The sequence below is a fragment of the Gracilinanus agilis genome, chromosome 2, assembly GCF_016433145.1.
Source record: "Gracilinanus agilis isolate LMUSP501 chromosome 2, AgileGrace, whole genome shotgun sequence".
Taxonomy (NCBI): domain Eukaryota; kingdom Metazoa; phylum Chordata; class Mammalia; order Didelphimorphia; family Didelphidae; genus Gracilinanus; species Gracilinanus agilis.
The window spans coordinates 43,114,719-43,135,820 of record NC_058131.1 but is presented as its reverse complement, the minus strand read 5'-3'; the positions used below and the strand labels follow the sequence as shown (position 1 = coordinate 43,135,820).

The 21,102-nt window shown below is 40.1% G+C and overlaps 1 protein-coding gene across 1 annotated transcript in view; it reads left to right on the top strand.

The window, feature by feature from the left end:
- Positions 1-21,102, top strand: part of WDR59 (WD repeat domain 59) — a 63,675-nt gene that overhangs the window by 11,126 nt on the left and 31,447 nt on the right. The window contains exons 3-10 of the mRNA XM_044659368.1: positions 596-731; positions 2,937-3,022; positions 8,091-8,171; positions 10,279-10,316; positions 14,244-14,332; positions 16,368-16,484; positions 17,837-17,914; positions 19,987-20,143. Of these exons, the coding sequence (XP_044515303.1) occupies positions 596-731; positions 2,937-3,022; positions 8,091-8,171; positions 10,279-10,316; positions 14,244-14,332; positions 16,368-16,484; positions 17,837-17,914; positions 19,987-20,143 (782 nt within the window). The remainder of the gene's footprint in view (positions 1-595; positions 732-2,936; positions 3,023-8,090; positions 8,172-10,278; positions 10,317-14,243; positions 14,333-16,367; positions 16,485-17,836; positions 17,915-19,986; positions 20,144-21,102) is intronic.

Below are 21,102 nucleotides of genomic sequence, written 5' to 3'. Positions count from 1 at the left end.
AGATAGAATGTTATCACTAGTTCAGCCTTTTGTGAACTGAACAGTAATCCTGTGTATCACAAAACATGTTAGTTTAATTTTAAGTACAATTTACATGGCTTCTTTCTTCATAATAATCTTTTAATTTGCTCATTGAAAGATTAATTTTGGTGCCTAAAAATAGTCTATTTGCAAGAGAATTTGTAATTCTGTTCCAGACATGCGGCTGTCTGTTAAATACTGTCATATGTTTGCTAGCCTGCTATTTGCGTAATCACAATGGGGTGCCCTTGTCGCTTGCACATAGTGGGCCATTTTTCAGAGTGGGTAGAGCTCATAGAATATGAGTCAGATCCAGCCTCACTGTTGCCTTCATGCTGGATTCTACCCTATGTTGGGAGGGCTGCCTTCTAAAATTGTGTTGTGACTCAGCTACTACCCTGCATCAGTTTTGAGCTATTGTTTCTCTTTTTAAATTCTCCTCTCTGAGGTCTGAGGAGTTAGTTTGTTTGGGTGGAGTTTGGAGCCCCAGTTGCCAAGTAGGAATAGTTTAAAAGCAGGCCCTCCCCTAATGGTGCTAAAGCCTTGCGTATATTTGGAACCCTTCCCCTTCTAGCCGCCGATTCCTGTACATTGTGAATCTGGATGCTCCATCTGAAGGTCACCGAAAGATCTCTCGTCAGAGCAAATGGGACATTGGGGCAGTTCAGTGGAATCCCCATGAAAGCTACGCACACTACTTTGCAGCTTCGGTGAGTACACTCCTGTCGGGGATTGGAGTGGAGAATGAAACTGGCAATTTTCCAGGTGGAGAATCGGTCGGTTGAACTGCATGTGAGTGACTTGGAGTTTCCCTCCTAAAAGGGCAGGAGAGACAAATCTGTAGTCTCACAGGCATCAGATTTTATACTTTTGGCTTAGAGAGAGAGAGTCATGTCTTTAAGTCTTAAGTTTCTTAAAGGAGAATAAGCATTACTCTTTGCTGTGTGTACCTATTGTGTCTGTGGTAGGAGCTTTTGTGTCTATCTGTAATTCTGTGACTGACTGATAGAAATAAGCTTAAAGATCACTGATACTTTCCCAAGAATAGTGCTTTGTAATAAATCTTGGTTACTCTCAGAGTTCTAGACAATTCCATCCTTAGCTTGGGGAAGAAAGTATGTGAATAGGTAGGAAAGATATTCTCACAGGAAGAGGAAGTGCAATCTAAGGTGTGGGGAGCAAACTTCCCTTTCTTCTGCTCTTCTGTCCAAAGACTCTGCCAACTCCTGGCATGAACTAACTGTATGGCCTTAGGCAAGTCATCGTACTTCCCCAGACCTATCTTTTCCTTTTGTATAAAATAAAGCCCTATCCAACTCTATAATTCATTGATTCTGTGAGATTATCTCATTCTCCCAGGACAGTTAGAAATCTGACTTACTCTTTTGGCCAAGATGAGGACCATGTAAATGTAAGGAAATCCTTTGGGAATTGGTCACAGTTATCCAAGGAATAAGGCCATTCTGCAGTGCTGTCTGGGAACAAGTTTTTTGATATCGACAACCAGGGAAAACAGAGAGCATGTGAAAAAGGGAAGAAGGGCCATTCTGTGTTAGCCACAGAGGAAACAAAGAGCATTGGTTGCCTGAAGTTTAAGGTCTTCTCAAAAGACGAAGAATTAGCTTGTCACCTTACCTTTTTTTCACCTTTGTCCATCTCTCTGTCACATTGGGAAGAGTACTCTCTTGCCACCTTTTATCCTTTAGCCCCTTAGTACCCTGCTCCGGCCTTACCCAGGTCATTTGTACCAACCTCTCCTTATTGCACTTAAGTATATTGTCATTGCATTTGTGCCTTTTCTCAGGCACAAATGAGCACCTTCCTTGTAATTCCTATGCCCACTGAAACTGTTTTGGTAAGGAGCCACACTAAGGCTTCACAAAGTGCATTGGGTTCCTCACTTTCTTTGAGGATCCCTTGGGCTTCACAATGACTTTGGCCTCTCTGTTCAGGCAGGATACAGATGAGTTCCTTATAGTAACCAGCTCACAAGTTGGGTAATAGCCCAGCACTCTCACTCTCAATGTGTTGGCTTATAACCCTACTTTGTAGGAAAATCTAAAGATGTTTTTGAGAGGCCCAGCTGCTGTTACTACTACTTTTTAAAACAGACTCAGTTACTTTTGGAGTTTGTCTTCTTTAGTTGTGGCATCCTTAGTTCTTTGACTCTCTCCTAATAGATGTCCTGATGTAATATTTGGCAAATTTCAAGGGTTCTGCTTGTTCCTTCTTCCTGAGAATAGTTTTTAGGTTGGTTCCCTTCTCCACCTCATATCTCTGCCATTTGGAAAATATTGATGAGGCATTGGAGGGAATGGAAAGGTCCCCCTGAATGGATGGTACTTTGTACATTATAGCATCATAGGTGAGGATTGTTGCCTTTGGGCTGAGGGCTGGGAGCCTTTGATTGGTTTGGAAAAATTAGTGATGGTCTTGGCTGCCAATGTTGAACTTGACGTCTGTGTACTATAGCTTTGTAGGGAAAATAACTTTAAAAGATTAAGTGGTGCCTTCCTTCCTGGTTGAAAACGCTAAACTCCATGACCTTTATTGTTCCCAAAGGTCTCTGCTCTCCTCTCTGTGAATAATCTCTAAGCAAGGCTTCTTACATTATGTGGCTCCTCTATGTCCTCTATACAGGTACCATGGGACATGTAGGCTGTCTATCTGTTATCCCTCATTCACTACGTAAATCTGGGGAGAAAAATCTATTCGGGATATTTTTAGCTCTACCCACATTGGATTTTTTTTCTTTCTTGTGAGATTAGACTGTGTGAGAGATTTTAAGCTCTCTTGGCCAGTTTCTTGCTTAGCTTTCTCTTTTCATTTATGAGCATTAAGCTTTCCCAAGCCTGGTAGCACCCTGATTTGAACATTTTGACGTGCACTGCCTTATTTCTTCTGTTTGATTTCAGAGCAACCAGCGAGTCGATCTTTACAAGTGGAAAGATGGCAGTGGGGAAGTTGGCACAGCATTACAGGGGCATACCAGGGTGATCAGGTAGGTAGCAGAAGCTCTGCAGCTTATTGGGCTGTGATTTGTCATTTTGCTTCCACATTAGACATAGAACATACCCTCTCTGCTAGAGCTTTCTGTTGTGTGATCCCAAGAGCCTTCAGGACCATCACCCTATTTGTTATAGTTCCCTGGGGAACTGAACTGAGATATTGCCATCCTCTCATAGCTCCAGCTTGAGCATCTGTTTAGTGTGAGCCCTGGATGGTTGATAGGCCATTAGCGTTCCCCTATGTGAAGGCATTCTTATAGTAAAACAGCCAGTGCTTGGGAACCAGCATCAGAGTGACTGTTAAACCAAATCCCCAAAGAGTTTCAGAAAGGTACAGCCTATTTCATAGTAAAGGATGAAAGCCATATCTCACTACAGGAGTGGGAAGAGGTTGAATGAAATCTCCCTAGCCAAGAATATCCCAGAAAGATCAGACAGCAAGATGCTACTCTTTTACCATCTAGCTGCTATGTAAGAAACTGAATAGACTCTGGAAGGAGATCCATTAACCATATGTACCATTCTCTCTTTTTGTATCCTAACTCAGTTCCAGATTAATCTCCTTTCCATTTTTTTCTATCTGGGCTTTTCTCACTGCTTCTAGGTGGGGATGGAGAAAGCCAGTTTGGGAAGGGTGCTTCAGTGAATGTGCAGTGTGCCAAGCCAGCTTTGGACCTGGTGGGCAAGGTTAGAATTCCTCAGAGCACAGTCTGGCATCTTTCCAGTGCTCTGTAGATAGCTTTTTTGGTAGATGTTGGGGAGAGGATGGAGAGTAACACAAGTCAGACTGGGTATCTTGGTTATTTGTTGTTGTTGTGTTTTTTTTAGAGAAGAGGTTCTTACCCCTCTGGGTTTCAATTCCTTAGGGATAAGTTTCAGGAGATCAGTAGATGTGGGTGAGGAAAACATTTCTCTTTATTTTCACTTACCTTTCAATTAATATTAATTCCCAAATATGAATGTAGGCAACACACATTCTTCTGAGTAGGGGTCCATAGGCTATACAAACTGCCAGAGGAGTCCTTGACATACCAAAAAAAAGATTAAGAAGCCTAGTTTTGAGGTTATTCTGCTCTGGCATTATATTGGATCCAATGCTAGATAGTAAACAAAGCTGGTCCAGGGAACTTAGATGGTCAAATGTTTAAGTAAAATGAATTGGAATGGACCAGGTAATTTTTAAGGGCATGCCAAGTATTTTGTCTCCTGCCTGAATGTTAAAAGTTGGACTGCTTCTTCCCCAACCCCATTGTCTGGCATTTTATATAATAAAAGAATCTTAGACTTGGGAGGTAGCTTAGAGGCTGTTGCATCAATCTCATACCTCAACAATAATCCCTTCATACTTGATACCTTCATACTATCATTCCTGAAGGAGCTCACTAATGCCTAAGGTGCTATCTCAGTTTCCTTTTTTTAGCTTCTACTCTCTTGGGCCCAGCAGAATAAATCTAATCCTTTTACATGCAACAACTCTAAATATTTTTAAGAGAGCTACCATGTCCCCTGAGTCATTTCTTCTCCTGACTAATTAGCCTCAGTTCTTTCAGCTGATCCTTATATGGGCCAAATAGAGACTTCTCTCTCCTACTTTTTTCCTCTGGATGCTCTCCAATTTAGTGATGTCCTTCCTAAGATAAGGCTCTGCTTTTGAAAATTATAGACCAATAGAAGCTTCAAACTTTCACCTGTGACGATATGTTTTAGAGAGTGGGAATTTTCTTTTTTTTATCTATATATTTTATTTTCCCAAGTACACACAATAATTTTCAGCATACATTTTCTGAAATCACAATATCCAAATTGTCTTATTCCCACCCCTCTCTCAGAAATGGTAAGCAATTTGATCGGGATCGGGGTTATCATGCAAAACTTACTTCTATACTGGTCACTGTTACAAGACAAAACTCATAAAACCAAAACCCCAAAATGAAAGCACAGATAAACTTAAAGTGAAAAATAGTATTCTTTGATCTGTATTCTGACCCCAACAGCTCTTTGTCTGGAGGTGGATAGCATTCTTTTTGTCATAAGTCTTTTAGGATTGTCCTGGATCATTGTATTATTGAGGGTAGCTAAGTTTTTCACAGTTGATCATTTTGCTCACTTACTATTGCAGTGACTGTGTGTAATGTTCCCTATTTTTGCTTATTTTGTTCTGAATTAGTTCATTTAGATCTTCCCAGGTTTTTCTGAAATCATCCTTTCTTATAGCACATAGTATTCCATCACCATCAAATACCATGATTTGTTCAGCCATTCCCCAATTGATGGACATCACCTCAATTTCTAGTTCTTTGCCACCACAGAAAGAGCATCTTATAAATATTTTTGTAGACGTAGATCCTTTCCCCTTTTTTATGATCACTTTGGGATACAGACCTAGTAGTGGTATTACATTGTCAAAGAATATGCACAGTTTTATAGTCCTTTGGGCATAGTTGCAAATTTCCCTCCAGAATGGTTGGATCAGTTCATAGCTCCACCAACAATGCATTAGTGTCCCAATTTTGCCACATCCCATCCAACATTTATCATTTTTCTTTACTGTCATATTGACACTCTGATAGGTGTGAATTTATACCTCAGAATTGTTTTAATATGCATTACTTGAGTAATTTATTTTTTCATGTGATTATTGATAACTTTGATTTCTTCAGTGTTCTTATATATTTGACCAGTTCTCTATATATTTGAGAAATGAGACCCTTATCAGAGAAACTTGCTGCAAAAATTTTTTTTCCATTTGTTTCCCTTCTATTCTTGGTTTTATTTGTTCAAAACCTTTTTAATTTAATGCAAAAATTATTCATTTTACAGCTTGTAATGTTTTCTGTCTTTTGTTTGGTCATAAATTCTTCCCTTCTCCACAGATCTGACAAGTAGACCATTTATTCTGAGTTTCCCCTAATTTGTTTATGGTGTATCACCCTTTTCTATCTAAATCATATGCCCATTTTCACCTTATCTTGGTATAGGGTGCAAGATATTCTGTACTTAGTTTCTGCCATACTGTTTTCCATTTTTCCCAGCAGTTTTTGTCAACTAGTGAGTTCTTATCCCCAAAACTGGAATCTTTGGGTTTATCAAACAGTAGATTCCTAAGGTTATTTATTCCTGTATATTGTGTATCTAATCTATTCCATTGATCCACCATTCTATTTCTTACCATTACCAACCAGACTGTTTTGATGATATACTTTATAATACAATTTGAGATCCAGGACTGCTAGGCCACCTTCCTTCACATTTTTTCCAATTACTTCCCTTGATATTCTTGACCATTCTTCCAGATGAATTTTGTTATTATTTTTTCTAGTTTTATAAAATCATTTTTTGGTAGTTTGATTGGTATGAAACTGAACAAGTAAATTAATTTAGGTAGACTTGTCATTTTTATTATATTAGCTTGGCCTACCCATGAGCAATTAAAGTTTTCCCAATTGTTTAGAACTGACTTTATTTGTGTGAAAAGTGTTTTGTAATTGTGTTCATATAATTCCTGCGTCTTGGCAAGTAGATTCCCAAATATTTTATATTGTCTAGACCAGTGGTTCCCAGACTTTTTTAGCCTACCGCTCCCTTTCCAGAAAAAATATTACTTGGCACCCCTGGAAATTAATTTTTAAAAAACTTTAATAGCATTTAATAGGAAAGATAAATGCACCTGTGGCCATCACTGTCCCTCTGGATGGCTGCAGCACCCACCAGGGGGTGGTGGCACCCACTTTGGGAATCACTGGTCTCGAGTTATTTTAAATGGAATTTATTTTTCTGTCTCTTGCTGCTAGACTCTATTGGTGACATATAGGCATACTGATGATTTATGTGGGTTTATTTTGTATCCTGGAACTTTGCTAAAGTTATTATTTCCACTTGCTTTTTAGTTGATTCTCTAGGATTCTCTTAAAATACCATCATATCATCTGCAAAGAATAATAGTTTAGTTTCCTCATTGCCTACTTTAATTCCTTCAATTTTTTTTATCTTATTGCTAAAGCTAGCATTTCTAGTACAATATGGAGAGTGGAATTTTCTAGCATTGAAATCATGTACATTTTTAGAAAGGAACATACAAAAATATCCCTCATGCACACACACTGCCCCCCCTCCCCATGTGTTATAACCTAGGCAGCTGCTTACTTTTCTTATCCTTAGTCTTAGCTGTATTTAAGGTTTTATCCGACTCTTAAGTACTAAGAATTAATAACCCTCACCTTCTTCAGGGGTTGCCTCAGTTTTACTCAAGTTAGCTGTACTTGAGATGAGTTCATAAAAATGACAACCCAGAACAGTTGAGTTCGGCAAGAGAAAACGGGGCATGTGCAAAATTCTTCTCCCCCCTCCACCTCTTTTTTTATGGTAGTCTGATGGACTAGCTGGAAACCACTGGGGAGTGGATCTGCAAGTTTGAGGCATTTTTTTTTAAACTCTTAACCTTCCTGAAAAATGCTATCGACAGCCAAAAAAGGAATTGTTGGAGTCTGATTGCAAATCAAAGTATATTGTCTTTCACTTTATTTCCTTGATGATTTTTTTTATTGTGTTTGTGATATGTTTCATGGCATGAGCAATATGGAAATATGTATTGCATGAAAGCACTAGTATAACCTATATTAGACTATTTACTGCCTTGGAGAAGAAGAGGAGAAAACTGAATCCTAAAATGTCAGAAAACAATTTTCAAAAATTGTTTCTATATATAACTGATGGGGGGAATCCCTTACCTTTTGTCTTAGAATCAATATTAAGTATTGGTTCCAAGGCAGAAAAGTGATAAGGTCTAGGGAGTTAAGCGACTTGTGCAAGGGCATACAACTAGGAAACATCTGAGGCCAGATATGAAGCCAGGATATCTTGTCTGTAGACCTGGCTCTCTATCCACAGAGCCTGCTAGCTGCCCTGAGGCATTTTTGAAGTCTAATTCTTTCCCAAGGAAACTTTGGAGACTCAGAATCTCAGTCTCAGACTTCACATTGCAGAAAGATGGTGGCTTTCTGGAGTCTAGTGGAATCTAGATTTGACTAACCTTCTTGTGTTGTTTGTCTCTTACATTCCCAGTGACTTGGACTGGGCAGTATTTGAGCCAGATTTGCTGGTTACCAGTTCTGTGGACACCTACATCTACATTTGGGATATCAAGTAAGAACAAGTAGGAGGCATTATTTTATTATGGGACTGTTAATGGGAGGGAGATATTGAAAGAACATGAAAGTTGTTTTTTAATTTTTATTGATGGCCTTTTGTCATTATATCACAGTCATTTTGGGTTGTGGGAAAGCTTCTTCCTTATTGAACCCCTCTTTGAAATGAAATATTCCCCCCCATTTAAAAAAAAAAGTTTTAGGCTAGTAGTAGTCAGCGGGGTAATAATAATTGTAATGTAAGTGTAATTGGCTTAGTTAAGAATGGAGTGTAGTCAGATGTAAGGTTTATAAAAGGGATTTGAGATTTCTTGGGGTACTTTAAGATTTGCCATAGCACTTTGACTAGGTCAGAGGAAGAGAATTTTGGAGTGTGTCTTAGGAGCGCCAGTTGAGAAATCATCATCCCACTTCTGGGACAGAGACTTGGAAGTTGGTTGTTCCTGGCTTCCTCTCTGATCAGTCTTGGAGGTTGTGGAAGATTTACATCTTGAATCTGAAGGAGTAAAAAGCTGTTTAGATTGAGAAGCAAGAGAGTTACTGAGCATCTCTTTGGAACTCCTCTGGGGGCCTCCAGAGGGCAGCTGCTGGGAGAACCAGCTGGTGACTCAGACAACAGAGTTGATCTCTGGTGAAGGGAAGGAAGTTTGGCAGATCTATATAAGTTTATAATTTGTAAGCTAGAATTTATAATTTAGATAGATAGTGTAGAATAAGCAGGATCACTATTAGTGATTAAGAAGCATTCCCGTGAAGGAAAGATTGGTTGGGAATATATGTAGAATTGTTAATTAATAGGGAATCCCTTATCAATACTTATTCTTCTTTTACTTTTCCTTTTATACAATTATTTATAGTTATAATAAATAGTTTTATATAACTGGCCTGAGCAGAAGTTTTCCTTTAGTTACTTGAGCAGCCATTTTCCTTAATGATCAACCTCAAGAGCCTGTGACACAAGTGACACTATTGGTATTACAAATACCATTAATCAGTAAGACTTAATACCCTTTCCAACAGTGGGTAAGGACTGTGTCTTTTGCTTTATGTTCTTTATGTAAGTAAGGCACTCCAGGTTTGCTTTGGAAGAGGCGATAATGACAGAATGAGGAAGGCAGGAAATTAAGAACGAGGGAAGAGAAGGAATGCAGAAAAACAGGGAATCGTGGAGCCATACTTTAGAGAATATTCCTCTTGTATTATAAAAAGGTTTTTATTCTAAAATAATGGCAGAATAGCATGTGTGCATGCAGGCACACATGTTGGCATTGGCTTTGAGTAAGGTTCTTGAGTCTTGGGGACACTGCCTCATTCTTATCAGTGTTGTTTGGTAAAGAAGTTGTCCCATACATTTTTTTTAAACCTTTACCTTTTGTCTTAGAATCAATTCTGTGTATTGGTTCCAAGACAGAAGAGCAGTAAGGACTAGGCAATGGGGGTTAAGGGACTTGCCCAGGGTCACACAGCTAGGAAGTGCCTGAGGTCAGGTCAGATGAGGTCCCATCTCTAGGCCTGGCTCTCAATCCACTGAGCCACCCATCTGCCTCCTGTCCCATACATTTTGGCCTGAGAGATCAGCTCCAAGTTTTCCTCTCTCTCTCTTTCTCTCTCTCTCTCTGAGTTGGCCAGGTTCACTTTTGTGCCCAGAAATAGCTTTTTATCCTCAGCTGAAGAGTTGTTTTGAAGCTTCTTGCAGGGATACGCTTCATTGGCAGTCATCTCATTGCCACTGTGAGAAATGACACCATAGAGAGACTATTTTGGCTTCTTTTCCCTGTACATCGGGGTCACCTGGGCTCTGCTGAATCATGAGACTTTTTCTTCTTAGATACGGCTGACTGTTTGAAATTCAGACCTAGAAAAAATTGTAGCTGCCTGAGAAATGAGAAAGCTCAGTAACTCATTTAACATGGAGGAAATGGGTTCTTTTTTTTCAGCGAAATCACTTTCTCCTCTCTAGCCCAGCAAATTATGTCTAATTCATCCAAAGTTCCATTGAGTAGAAAGTGAACAGCAGCCATGTAGGATGAAGGGCACCCAAACCACTGGAAATAGGCTTCAATGGCAAAGGCAGCAGTATATGATTTGGGACTTCTGTGTTTCAGAGATACAAGGAAACCTACTGTTGCACTGTCTGCTGTAGGTGAGTACTTACTCCTGTTGTTTGATGTCCATGTCCCATCCTGCTCTTCCTCCATTCCATTCCTCCTATACTCCTCCTATTGGATCCTTTAGCTGACTAGGCACCTCCTTACTTTACCACTCCATTGCCTGATAAGGTAGAGCTGGCACAAGGCTTGACAACCAAACTGTTCTCCAGGGTTTCAGGGCTTGTAGAGGGGAATAGCAGAAAGGACTCCGGAATCCAAAGGCAGAAAAACCCCATTTTGAAACTGTTTTTTGATCGACAATGCCTCCCTTTGTGCAGGGTATATGAGTGGGGCACCCCACTGTCTTTGCTCAGCATCTCCTCCTCCTGTCATCCTTCCTCCCCCAACATGTATGGATCTGTCTCAGAGAAATGCTCCTTCTTCAGATTCTGAGATATTTCATTTCCCTTTCTCTGAAGGGGACAGAAATTCAGACTTACGCTTGAGCTAGACTGCTAGAGGCTCTAGAGGTATGCTTCTAGAGGAACAGGATCCGGCCATTGTTCAGTTTGGTTTCCCTAATGCTTAGCAGAGTACCATGGGAGAAGTGGGCTTTTATGTTTTTTTAACTGAACTTTATGGGTTTTGATACTGCCTTCACTAACACAGATGCTAACATCTCTGCCTTAATGGAACTTCGTATGTTGCTGTGGGGGAAAAAAATCACATGGCTTTTCATTTTTTTATTCTGAACCTACAAACACCAAAAAAATTATGAGTGTTTCATATACCAAGTATAACACAAAAAAGTCTGATATGAAATCATGACTGTCCATTTCATACTGCTTGCTTGATTTTTTTAAAAGTACATAAAAATTTAATCCATTACTCTCAGAACTGTCCTATTTGTCTATTTCCTTCTAAAATACCTTTTGTACTCTTTTGTGAACTTTAAAAAATATTTCATTATCTTCTTTTCTTAATTTTTTTTAACATCACTATTACTACCTTCCCGTCCTCCATTTCAATTAAAAAACAGGAAAAAAAACCATGAAATAGTATAACAGATGAGTATAGGCAAATAAAATGAGTCTATAAAGTGGCCCAGTGCCCATCTTGAGTCAGGAGGTGGAGAACATGTTCCATCCTAGGGCCTCCAAAGTGATGATTCATCATTGCTTTGATCAGAGTTCTCATCTCTCTTAGAGTTTTTTGTTTTTGTTTTTTTTACAGTATTAACTGAGGCAGCTAGGTGATGATGATGGGGATAAAGAATGGTAACTGGAGGCAGAAAGACCTGAGTTCAAATACAGTTTCAGATACTAGCTGTGTCACCCTGGACACATCATTTAACTTTGCTCAACCTCAGTTTTCTCATCTGTATAACGGGGATAACAATACTGACTTCCTGAGAGGTTGTGAGAATCAAATTAAATTACATGGAAAGTGCTTTTGTAAACCTTAAAATGCTACGGAAATGCTAGCTGTAATTATCAATTGTCTGAAGCCCTTTCTATCCACCCTCTTCTCTGTGTTTGTTTGTATACTCTTTAAGATGGTTCTCATGCACCTTTTTCCTTCCCCTCTTAAAACCTTTAACAGAATCAATCCACTCTCAGGTCCTATGGTTCTCTTAATTAACTCCCTGAACCTTTGAAAACATTAAATTTCTGAAAGGCCACTTATTTCTTCTCTTCATATAAGACTGGAGAGCCTCTTCCATCATACAGCCCTTTATAAGTACTCCAGTCTGTGTACCTTTCTAGATTTTTCTTTAATGCCATTTGTATTTTAAAGTTCCTTTTCAGGGCTTGTCTTTTTATTCCGAGTGCTGTAGCTGGTCTGTTCTATTCAAGGTCCATTTTTACCCCTATGGCAAATTTTGCAGAGTAAGTTATTCTTGTTTGTAGGCCTATATCTTTCCTCTTATGAAGCTTTGCAGAGCAAGTTTTCTTCTTCTCTCATTCCTTTCTCCTTCCTTCCCTCCTTTTTCTTATTTCCTCCCTCCCTCCTTTCCTTCCTTCCTTTTTATTTTCTTTCTTTTTTTTTTTAAAAGACCATGGGAAACAATCTCAAGGAGGAAGCTCTTTGCTTTATTTCCTGGGTCACACTGAGAAGATTGTCATCTGGTATCCTTTAGTTGATCAGAGAAATCTTTTCTGCTTTGATGTCTCTCTGGGGTAGAGAAAAGGCCTTTAATTTTTCAAAATTTCAGTTAATGTCTCAGTCCTTGATGTAGCCCATGTTCTGTGGATTCTGGATCAGATTATCTGTCCTATCAAAACCCTGTATCCCTAGATTTTTATTTGATCCTTGCAGCAACCCTGTAAGGTGGCTAAGGCAAGAATTACTGTCATTCTTCAACTGAGGAAGCCAAGACTTGGAGAGAGTGAGAGGCTTCTCTTGGCTTGCTTCTTTGTACTGCTATTCTTTCTTGCAAAGGAGCAGAGTTGTGTGATAGAAGGCTACTTATCCTGCCTTTGGTGGGCTGTACTATTGAATGGTCTCAACTGAAGATTCACAGAAGTGAAAACTCAGAGTCACAGTGGTCAAAATGCAGTGTCCTGTTAAAGTTAATTAAAAACTCTTGGTTCTTAGTTTCCATAGAATTTATTAATATTTACTTGAAATAGAAAAAGCAGATAGAGATTAAAGCCTATTTCTAATCTAATTCTAATCTTGTCACATGGTGCTCTGCCTCATTGTTTCCAGCCTGTGTCTTGCAATGCCACTGTCCAAGGAAATAGAAAGGGTGCACCCCCTCTTTGATCCTTTCTTTTTGTCTGGACACGTAACCTTAGTTCCAAGTCGTGTCCCTAGGACTCTTCACCTATGACCTATATTTGGAGTGTTCTCGTGGCGCCTAGTCACGCAGTGCAGGGATACAGGTTGGACGACCCGAGAGGGAGTGGGTTCCCTTTACACAGTTCCTGGGTAGGAGCATGATCTGGGCCATTACTCTCACTTCAGTCAAGTTCTCAATCAGCAGTCCACATTCTGTGGATTTTGCTCGTTCTCTCAGACTCTAAGCCTGCAATGATATTTTTTAGGAGGAGAGGGAATGTATCAAAGAAGTGACATGATTGATATGTACCAATGGAGCAGTTGAAAGGCACCTCAGTTCTTATTTTACTCTGTTTGTCATTGTTTTTTGGATAGAGAACAAACTTCTAAGAACCAACCCAAAGGCTCTGGTTTTCCCAGTAGAGACTAGATCTTCCCTAATGCTTGAGTCCTTGGGTTTCTTGAGAAGCTTTTTTATTGCCGTCAGTATGTTCCTATGTTGTCTGATCAGAAAAATGGAGCAGGAATTTGGGGGCTTCTCTCTCGTTTATCTGGAACTAAGTAATATTAGTGACCTGGCTTTGCCCTGGCAGTACTTAGCATCCTCTACATAGCAGGTACCCATTGAATTGGTGGGGAGTGGAGTCCCTGAGGGACACCCATCTAAGTCTCTGCTTCTTTGTGAAGAGATTGGGTTAACATCTGTGGGCTTCTGCCATGAGCCTCTGCTCCAGACCCACCCCCCACCCGTAAGCAAGGAGATTGGGCAGCAGCAGAAGGGAGAGCAGAGGTATGTTTCCAGTTGGAATGCATCTAGGAAGAGCCTGTTGTCCTTGGAGACAACTCTAGGTCAGGCTGTCAGGTGAGTCATTCCTAGTGAGCAGTGCTATGAGCCTGGGATAAAACCTTATTTTCCAGCTGATTCTACTGCCACAATACTTTCCGATTTTTTTTTCCTTGGGTGAAATTGTTTTCCCACTTAAGTTGCTGTGATCTTTTTCCCCTGTCTTGGGGCTTCACTTCATTTTTAAATGGTGCAATTGGTGTCTGTCTCAGAGACCTTGAAGCCACCAAGATTTTTGTGGTTCTTTAGGCTGATGTCATGAGCCAGCTCTGCTGGGCATGCTTCTGCTGGAGGACAGCGGCTGATCCAGCATGCTTCTTTCCCTACCCTAACCTCTGCCTTTTCTGTTCAGCGGGGGCCTCACAGGTGAAATGGAATAAGAAGAATGCTCACTGCCTTGCCACCAGTCACGATGGAGATGTACGGATATGGGACAAACGGGTGAGTTCTCTCTTCTCAGTCATTCTTCAGCCATTGCAATACTTGACTACATTGGTAAATAATAATTGTTGATGTTTATATAATACTTTAGGATTTTGCTAAGTGCCTCATCTCTTATTTCTTCTTCATTTTAACCATCTGAGGTAGGTATTGCAGAGGCTGTCCCTGTTTTGCAGATAAGAAAATTGAAGTTGCAGAAGGGTTAAGCAAATTCCTCAGTCACACAGCTAGTAAGTATCAGAGGTAGATAGGAAGATGTTTTAAGCAAGTTAATAAAGTTGTTCAGTTGTCAGTTATGTCTGACTCTTGGTGACCCCATCTGGGCTTTTCTTGACATAGATACTGGAGTGGTTTGCCATTTCCTTCTCCAGCTCGTTTTACAAATGAGGCAAACGAGAGTTAAGTGACTTACCCGAGGCCAAGTGTCTGAGGCCAGATTTAAATTCAAGTCTTCCTGACTTTAGTCCTGGCACTCTCTCTACTGTGCCACCTAGCTGCCCCGATTAATGAGTGGCCATATGCCATAGGTATTGTGGATAATCCCCATGATCAGCTCAGAGTGAAATGAAGTTGATTCCCAACCCAAATTAGTGCTAAGCTAAAGTAGAGACAGGGCCAGCTAGATGGTACAGTGGATAGAGTGCTGGGCCTGGACTTGGGAAGAGTTATCTTCCCAGACATCACCTAGCTATATAACTCTGGGCTATTTGCCTCAGTTTCCTTATCTGCAAAGTGAGCTGGAGAAGGAAATATCAGACCGCTCCAGGATCTTTATCAAGAAAACCCCAAATGGGGTCATGAAGAACTCAATAACAATCACAGCAAAGATGAAGTGAGAATGATGCTGAGACGTGTGCTTGGGAGAATGGAAGGAGGGTGGTATCTTTGTTAGAGATGGGGGAGGTTTGGAAGAAAAGAGAGATTTAGAACTTACTGCCCAGCCCATATTAAAAATGGAGTTAAAAGACCTTTTCCCTTTCAGTCTTCTCAGACCCATGATGATTTAGTGTAAATGGTGGCATCGTAGTGTTGTAAGTAGTTTGGAAAAAAGGTGATTACATAAATGGGAGGCAGCTGAGAACCCCATGGCTTCCAGTGGATATTCCCTGATATCTCATTCCTTTAGTTCAGTCTTGGTAGAAGCCACTCACCTTCTTTCTCTTTGACTTAAGTTGGATAAATAGAAATAAAAGTTGATTTTCTTCATTTAGCTCTCTGAAATAGAGGAAGAGTATACAGTAATCAATTTGAAGAAGGGGGTGATAAGACTTTAGAGCTTTCTCCTAGACTTTCAAGCAAAAGGAAAAAAAAAACAAACAACCACTTTGACTTCCAGCCATAAATTCTGTCAATATCTGTTTCTCAAAGATCTCCTCTTTGTGAAATATACTGCTTAGCAATTCCTTTTCTGGTTGCTTGCATCAGCTCCATGGAGATCTCAGTTTGCTGTAGTTTTATTGCTTTGAGTTTTCACCCACAAAGGTTTCTTACAGAAGATAGGGAAATAGTTTTCCAGGCCTACTGAACCATCAGTAGGTTCCAGGCCTACCTACTGATGACTCCCTTTGTAGAGAAGTCAGGAGGCCTGGGTTTGATCAAACACTTTTTGCAAAAGCCATTCAATTTGCTCTCCCACTGTGAAGAGGAGCAGCAGTTGATGGGGTCATCCTGTTCTTGGAAGGCATGACCTTTGGGAAACTCACTTCTGTGGGAACCTGTTTCCTCTTTCATAAAGTGGTAGTCATGATACTTTTACTATTTACAGGTAGTCATGAGAAAAGTGCTTTTGGAACTCAAAAATGCAGTTTTAGATATGAATTCTCACCAGTGTCCATCATATTTTCATTGTTTACTGCTGTCCTCCTCTGTTGTCAGAAAAAGTCAGTAGCCTGAAAGTATGCCATTAGGATCATATAACTAGGACCCAAAGGAACTTTGTTTCTTTGCCCCAGAGCAGCTAGTAGAATGTTGCACATGCTGCTGCTAAATACATGTATTTAATTGAAAAAGAAACTAGGTGGTTTATCTGTTGCAGAAACCTAGCACTGCAGTGGAATATCTTGCTGCGCATCTTTCTAAAATTCATGGGTTGGACTGGCACCCAGACAGTGAGCACATCCTAGCCACCTCAAGCCAGGACAACTCTGTCAAGGTGAGTAATACCCTTCAGAATTTCAGGAGGGCTGGCAAGAGAACTCTTACAGCACTCCTATATAAAGAAAAGCTGAGGGGCAGCTAGGTAGCACACTGAAGAGAACACTAGGCCTGGAGTTGAGAGGACCTGGGTTCAAATGTGGCCTCAGCCATTTCTTAGCTATGTGACCCTGGGCAGGTCAAGTCACTTACCCCTGTTTGCCTAGCCCTTATCACTCTTCTGACTTAGAGTCAATTCTAAGATAGAAAATAAGAGTTTTCTTTCTTTTTTTTAAGTATAGAAAAGCTGTGTTATGTAGGCATATCAGATATGATTATTGAAGGTTCAAGTACTCTTATTAAGCGTAGTTAGCCTGACCATCAATCTGTACCAGTTGGTGGGAAATAGTGTCTGCTTGGCACTGTCATTGCAGGACTTTTAAGAGGATGCTTGCTTTCCCAGGCTCCAGCTGGTTGTGACCATCTGGATGGGAGGGGACATTATGGCAGACATCTGTTGTCTGCCTGTTTCTTTCAACTGCCCACTTAGAGCAGATGGCCTAGGGAGAGAGCTGGTGACTTAAAAGCATCCCTCTGTGCTCCTTTGGGTTTCCTGGGATCTAGAGCATTATGTAGTCCAGATGACTTTATTAAATCCCAGAAATGCTATGTTGGAATCTCTCTACTTCATGCCCATGTGGATATTGGCAGACTTGGGACTCATTGTATTAGCTTCGCAGTACAGTTGGAGATAGGGTCACTGGTTCACCTTGAAATAATTAGAAGGTGTTTCACAGAGAACATCTTTGAAAGTGACATTCAGTTTTTCTTTAGGCAAGCAGTCCAGTTTGCCATTCTATATTAGTTGAATATTATCACCTTTATGTGTTTCTGAAAAGGGTTTTTCACCATAGTGGTTCATTGTTCCCAATTTCATTCATCTTTTTTTTAAAAAACAAAAACACCAAAGAACTTATTTTTCTTGTGTAAGTATATCTAGTGCCTCTTTTTCTTGGGCACAAGTTGTTGATAGATAGAAGTGCCCTCTTTGGACAATGTGGGTAGAGAATACATGTGAGAAGATCAAAATATCTTGTTTTACCCTTGGGAGTTAGATAAGTGGTTTATGGTCAGGTCATTGGCTGCCATCACTGGAGACCAGTCAGGAAATTGTCCTGTAACATGGGGTCATATAATCCAAGGATCATGGGCCTTGTGAGCCAAGCTTAAAGTGATATTCAGAAAGATATCTCACAAATATAAATAGCAGTAAGTTATAAGGAAGTACCTATTTCAAAAGAATAGAATTAATTTAGTCAGTAAGTTAAATCTTTATGACATTTATTGCACAAATCTGCTTTATTTTTCTAGTTCTGGGATTACCGCCAGCCTCGGAAATACCTCAATATCCTCCCTTGCCAGGTGCCTGTCTGGAAGGCCAGATACACTGTGAGTGAGATACTTTTAACCTCCCTCTAGAAAACATTGTCCTGATACTTCAGGTAGTGGGCTATTTTCCTCTTTCCATTCAATGTTTGGTTGGTATGTTTTTGTTTTATTTCTAAGTTTAAGTATCAGTCAGTCATTCAGTCATGAAGCTTTTATTAAGGCACTGTGTTCAGAGTCAGTATACAAAGAAAGTCAAAAGATAGTTCCTGCCTTTGAGGAGCTCATAGTCTATTAGGAGAGAAAACAGGCAAATGAATAGGGACAGACAGGCTACATACAGGGTGGGTAAATTGGAAATAGTTAAGAGGGAGGTACCTAGAAGTTAGAGGGGTTGGGAAAGACTTCCTGTAGAAGGTAGAATTTTAGCTGAGACTTGAAGGAAGCCAGGAAACTTGATTGTTGGAAGGACCAGCCAGAGAAAATGCTTGAAGTTGGGAAATAGAGAGTTTTGATCATAGAACAACCAGGAGGCCAATGTCCCTGGATCAGAGTACTTGAGAGGAAGGCAGATGCCCAAAGACTGGGAAGTAGGGAGAGCAGGCTGGCCTATAAAGGGCTCTGAAAGTCAGAGGGATTTTGTACTTGATCCTGGAGGTGATTGGGAGCCACTGGAGTTTATTGAGTCAGGGCATGATATAGGCAGGCCTGCTGAATGAGTGATGGTGATAGCAAATGCCTTTATATCTCTCTTATTTGGTTCTTCTTTGGATAGTTAGGATTATATCAAGACTTTTGAGATCTCAGATATATCCAGGTGCTGCAGTCAAATGAATGTAGGCATACAAATAAGCAAGGAGAAGGATGTGGGGGACTACTATATTATATATTATATATTATATACCCATTTTGCCATGGCTCTCTGGGTAGATGCTGATGAAAATGGATCAGTTGTGAGAGAATTTGTTAACTTTTTTAAATTGCTGAAAAGGCTAGCCTTGGGAAAAATAAAATTACTTTTATATATTCTTGAAAGTAGTTCCATATTTATATGTAGCATAGATATGAATATGAGTAATCTGTTGTTTTTGCAGCTTCAGGGGCTTGGGCATCAAATTCAAGAATGTTCTTAACTGAAATATTTCTCTGGATTAAAATATTTGATTTTTTTTAAAAAGCCAGACTAGGTGTGTTGTAAGGAGATGAAGTGAAGTTCACCTACTCCTGTTTTATGCCAGAAATGAACAGCAGTGGCCATGGTACATTAGTGCCAGCAACCAGCCCAAGATCTTATATATAGTAGACATTTAATAAATGTTTGTTGAATGCTGCTATAAGTTCAAGTGTAAACTCAGATGATCCAACCATTCCATAATTCAAGGAGGTCTGTGGTAAAAATGAAAATGTTTGCCTTCTGAGTGCTCTTACTCCCTGGTGTGAACTGTATACTTCTATTGATATGTTTCTTGATGTAAGGAATGAATTAATGTAATGAAAAAAGACTGATCTCTTAACTATTGGAAGGCTTTTGGGATAGCCCTGCCCACTTTTTCTGTAGAGTTCTAGAAAAATTGACTTGCTTGGTTGGGCCTATCCAGGAGAGAGTATAGAGCAGAAGAACTTGACTGAAGCCACGTTTTCATTGCATAGTATTCAAAGTCATTCACTGAGGGGGCAGCTGGGTAGCTTGGTGGATTGAGAGCCTGGCCTAGAGACGGGAGGTCCTAGGTTCAAATCCGGCCTCAGCCACTTCCCAGCTGTGTGACCCTGGGCAAGTCACTTGACCCCCATTGCCTACCCTTACCAATCTTCCACCTATAAAGTCAATACACAGAAGTTAAGGGTTTAAAATAAAAAAAAAAATACAAAAAAATACAAAGTCATTCACTGAGCCTGGGGTAAAAGGACTCTTTCCCCAAGATGAATTTTACTTGGACTTTTCTCTTACTTTTCCCTTTCTTTTTGAGGAGCCTTGGGGCAGGGAGTGGAGTAGGAGGTGCAATTCAGAGTTTTGAACAAGCTTACCTGATTAGGTTGAGTTCTTTACTTCATTAGTGAGGAAAGACTTCATGAATCAGGCCCCTGCTAATAATTGTCTCCAACAAACCTGCTTTCTCTCATTTCCTTCCTTGAAGCCTTTTAGCAATGGGTTAGTGACTGTGATGGTTCCTCAGCTTCGGAGAGAAAATAGTCTCCTTCTCTGGAATGTTTTTGACTTGAACACACCAGTGCATACTTTTGTGGGGCATGATGATGTTGTATTGGAGTTCCAATGGAGGAAACAGAAGGAAGGTGAGTGAAGGCTGGGCAAGGGTTTGGGAATGTTTTCTTTGGAAGCTCATTTGCCTGTGGCTTTAGTCCATTTGGGCCATGTATCAAAGCAGGCAGAAAAATGGAGTCAAAGGCTTTCTTGGGTTTTGGTCCAGCATGACAGTTTCAGCAATGTGAAGAGCTTTCTGGTGAGGGAAGTCCCTCTGCCATTTATAGCAGTCTTAGAGAGTTGCCTAAAGCACTGAGAGATTTTAAATGAGTTGGCCAGCATTTCACAACCATTTGGTGCCATAGGTGAGACTTGAAACTGGGTTAGCTAGACTGAAAGCCATCTCGATCTATTATAGCACACTATTATTATTATATATGTTATCTATTATTATTGAGTTGAATGCTTGTTGAATAAACAAATGACTAGTTAGGCCTGGCCTTTGAAAGTTGGGGACACTCACTTCCTAGCTGTGTGACTCTGGGCTAAGTCACCTAACAATTACCCAGCCCTTGTCCTACTGTCTTAAAGTCATTACTAAGTCAGAAGTAAGGGGTTAAAAAAGAAAAGAAAGTAAGGGACTCTGGGTAAGAGTGTGTCCATGAAACCTTACACTTTTTGCATGGTAGTTAGAAAAAGGAATTGTGTTAGTTTTGACCACTAGCCAAGACTTCCTTTATTTCCTCCTTGATTTTGAACTTGGGCCTAAGTAGATGTTTGCTTTCTGAAAAACATGGGATGTGAAGTCCACTAAACCACAGCTCCCCTTTCTATGAATATAGGGCTCTTACCTCCTTACACTGAGGTTAAGGATGGCCTTAATTGGATGGCAGTCAGGAAACATGGTTCTTTGTTCCTCCAGTAACTCAGTGTGTAAAACTAACCACTTCTTTTTTAATCCTATCCCATTTCTTTCCAAACCCTTGTCTTCTGTCTTAAAATCAACATTAAATATTAGTTCCAAGGCAGAACTGGCATTGAGGCTAAGTGA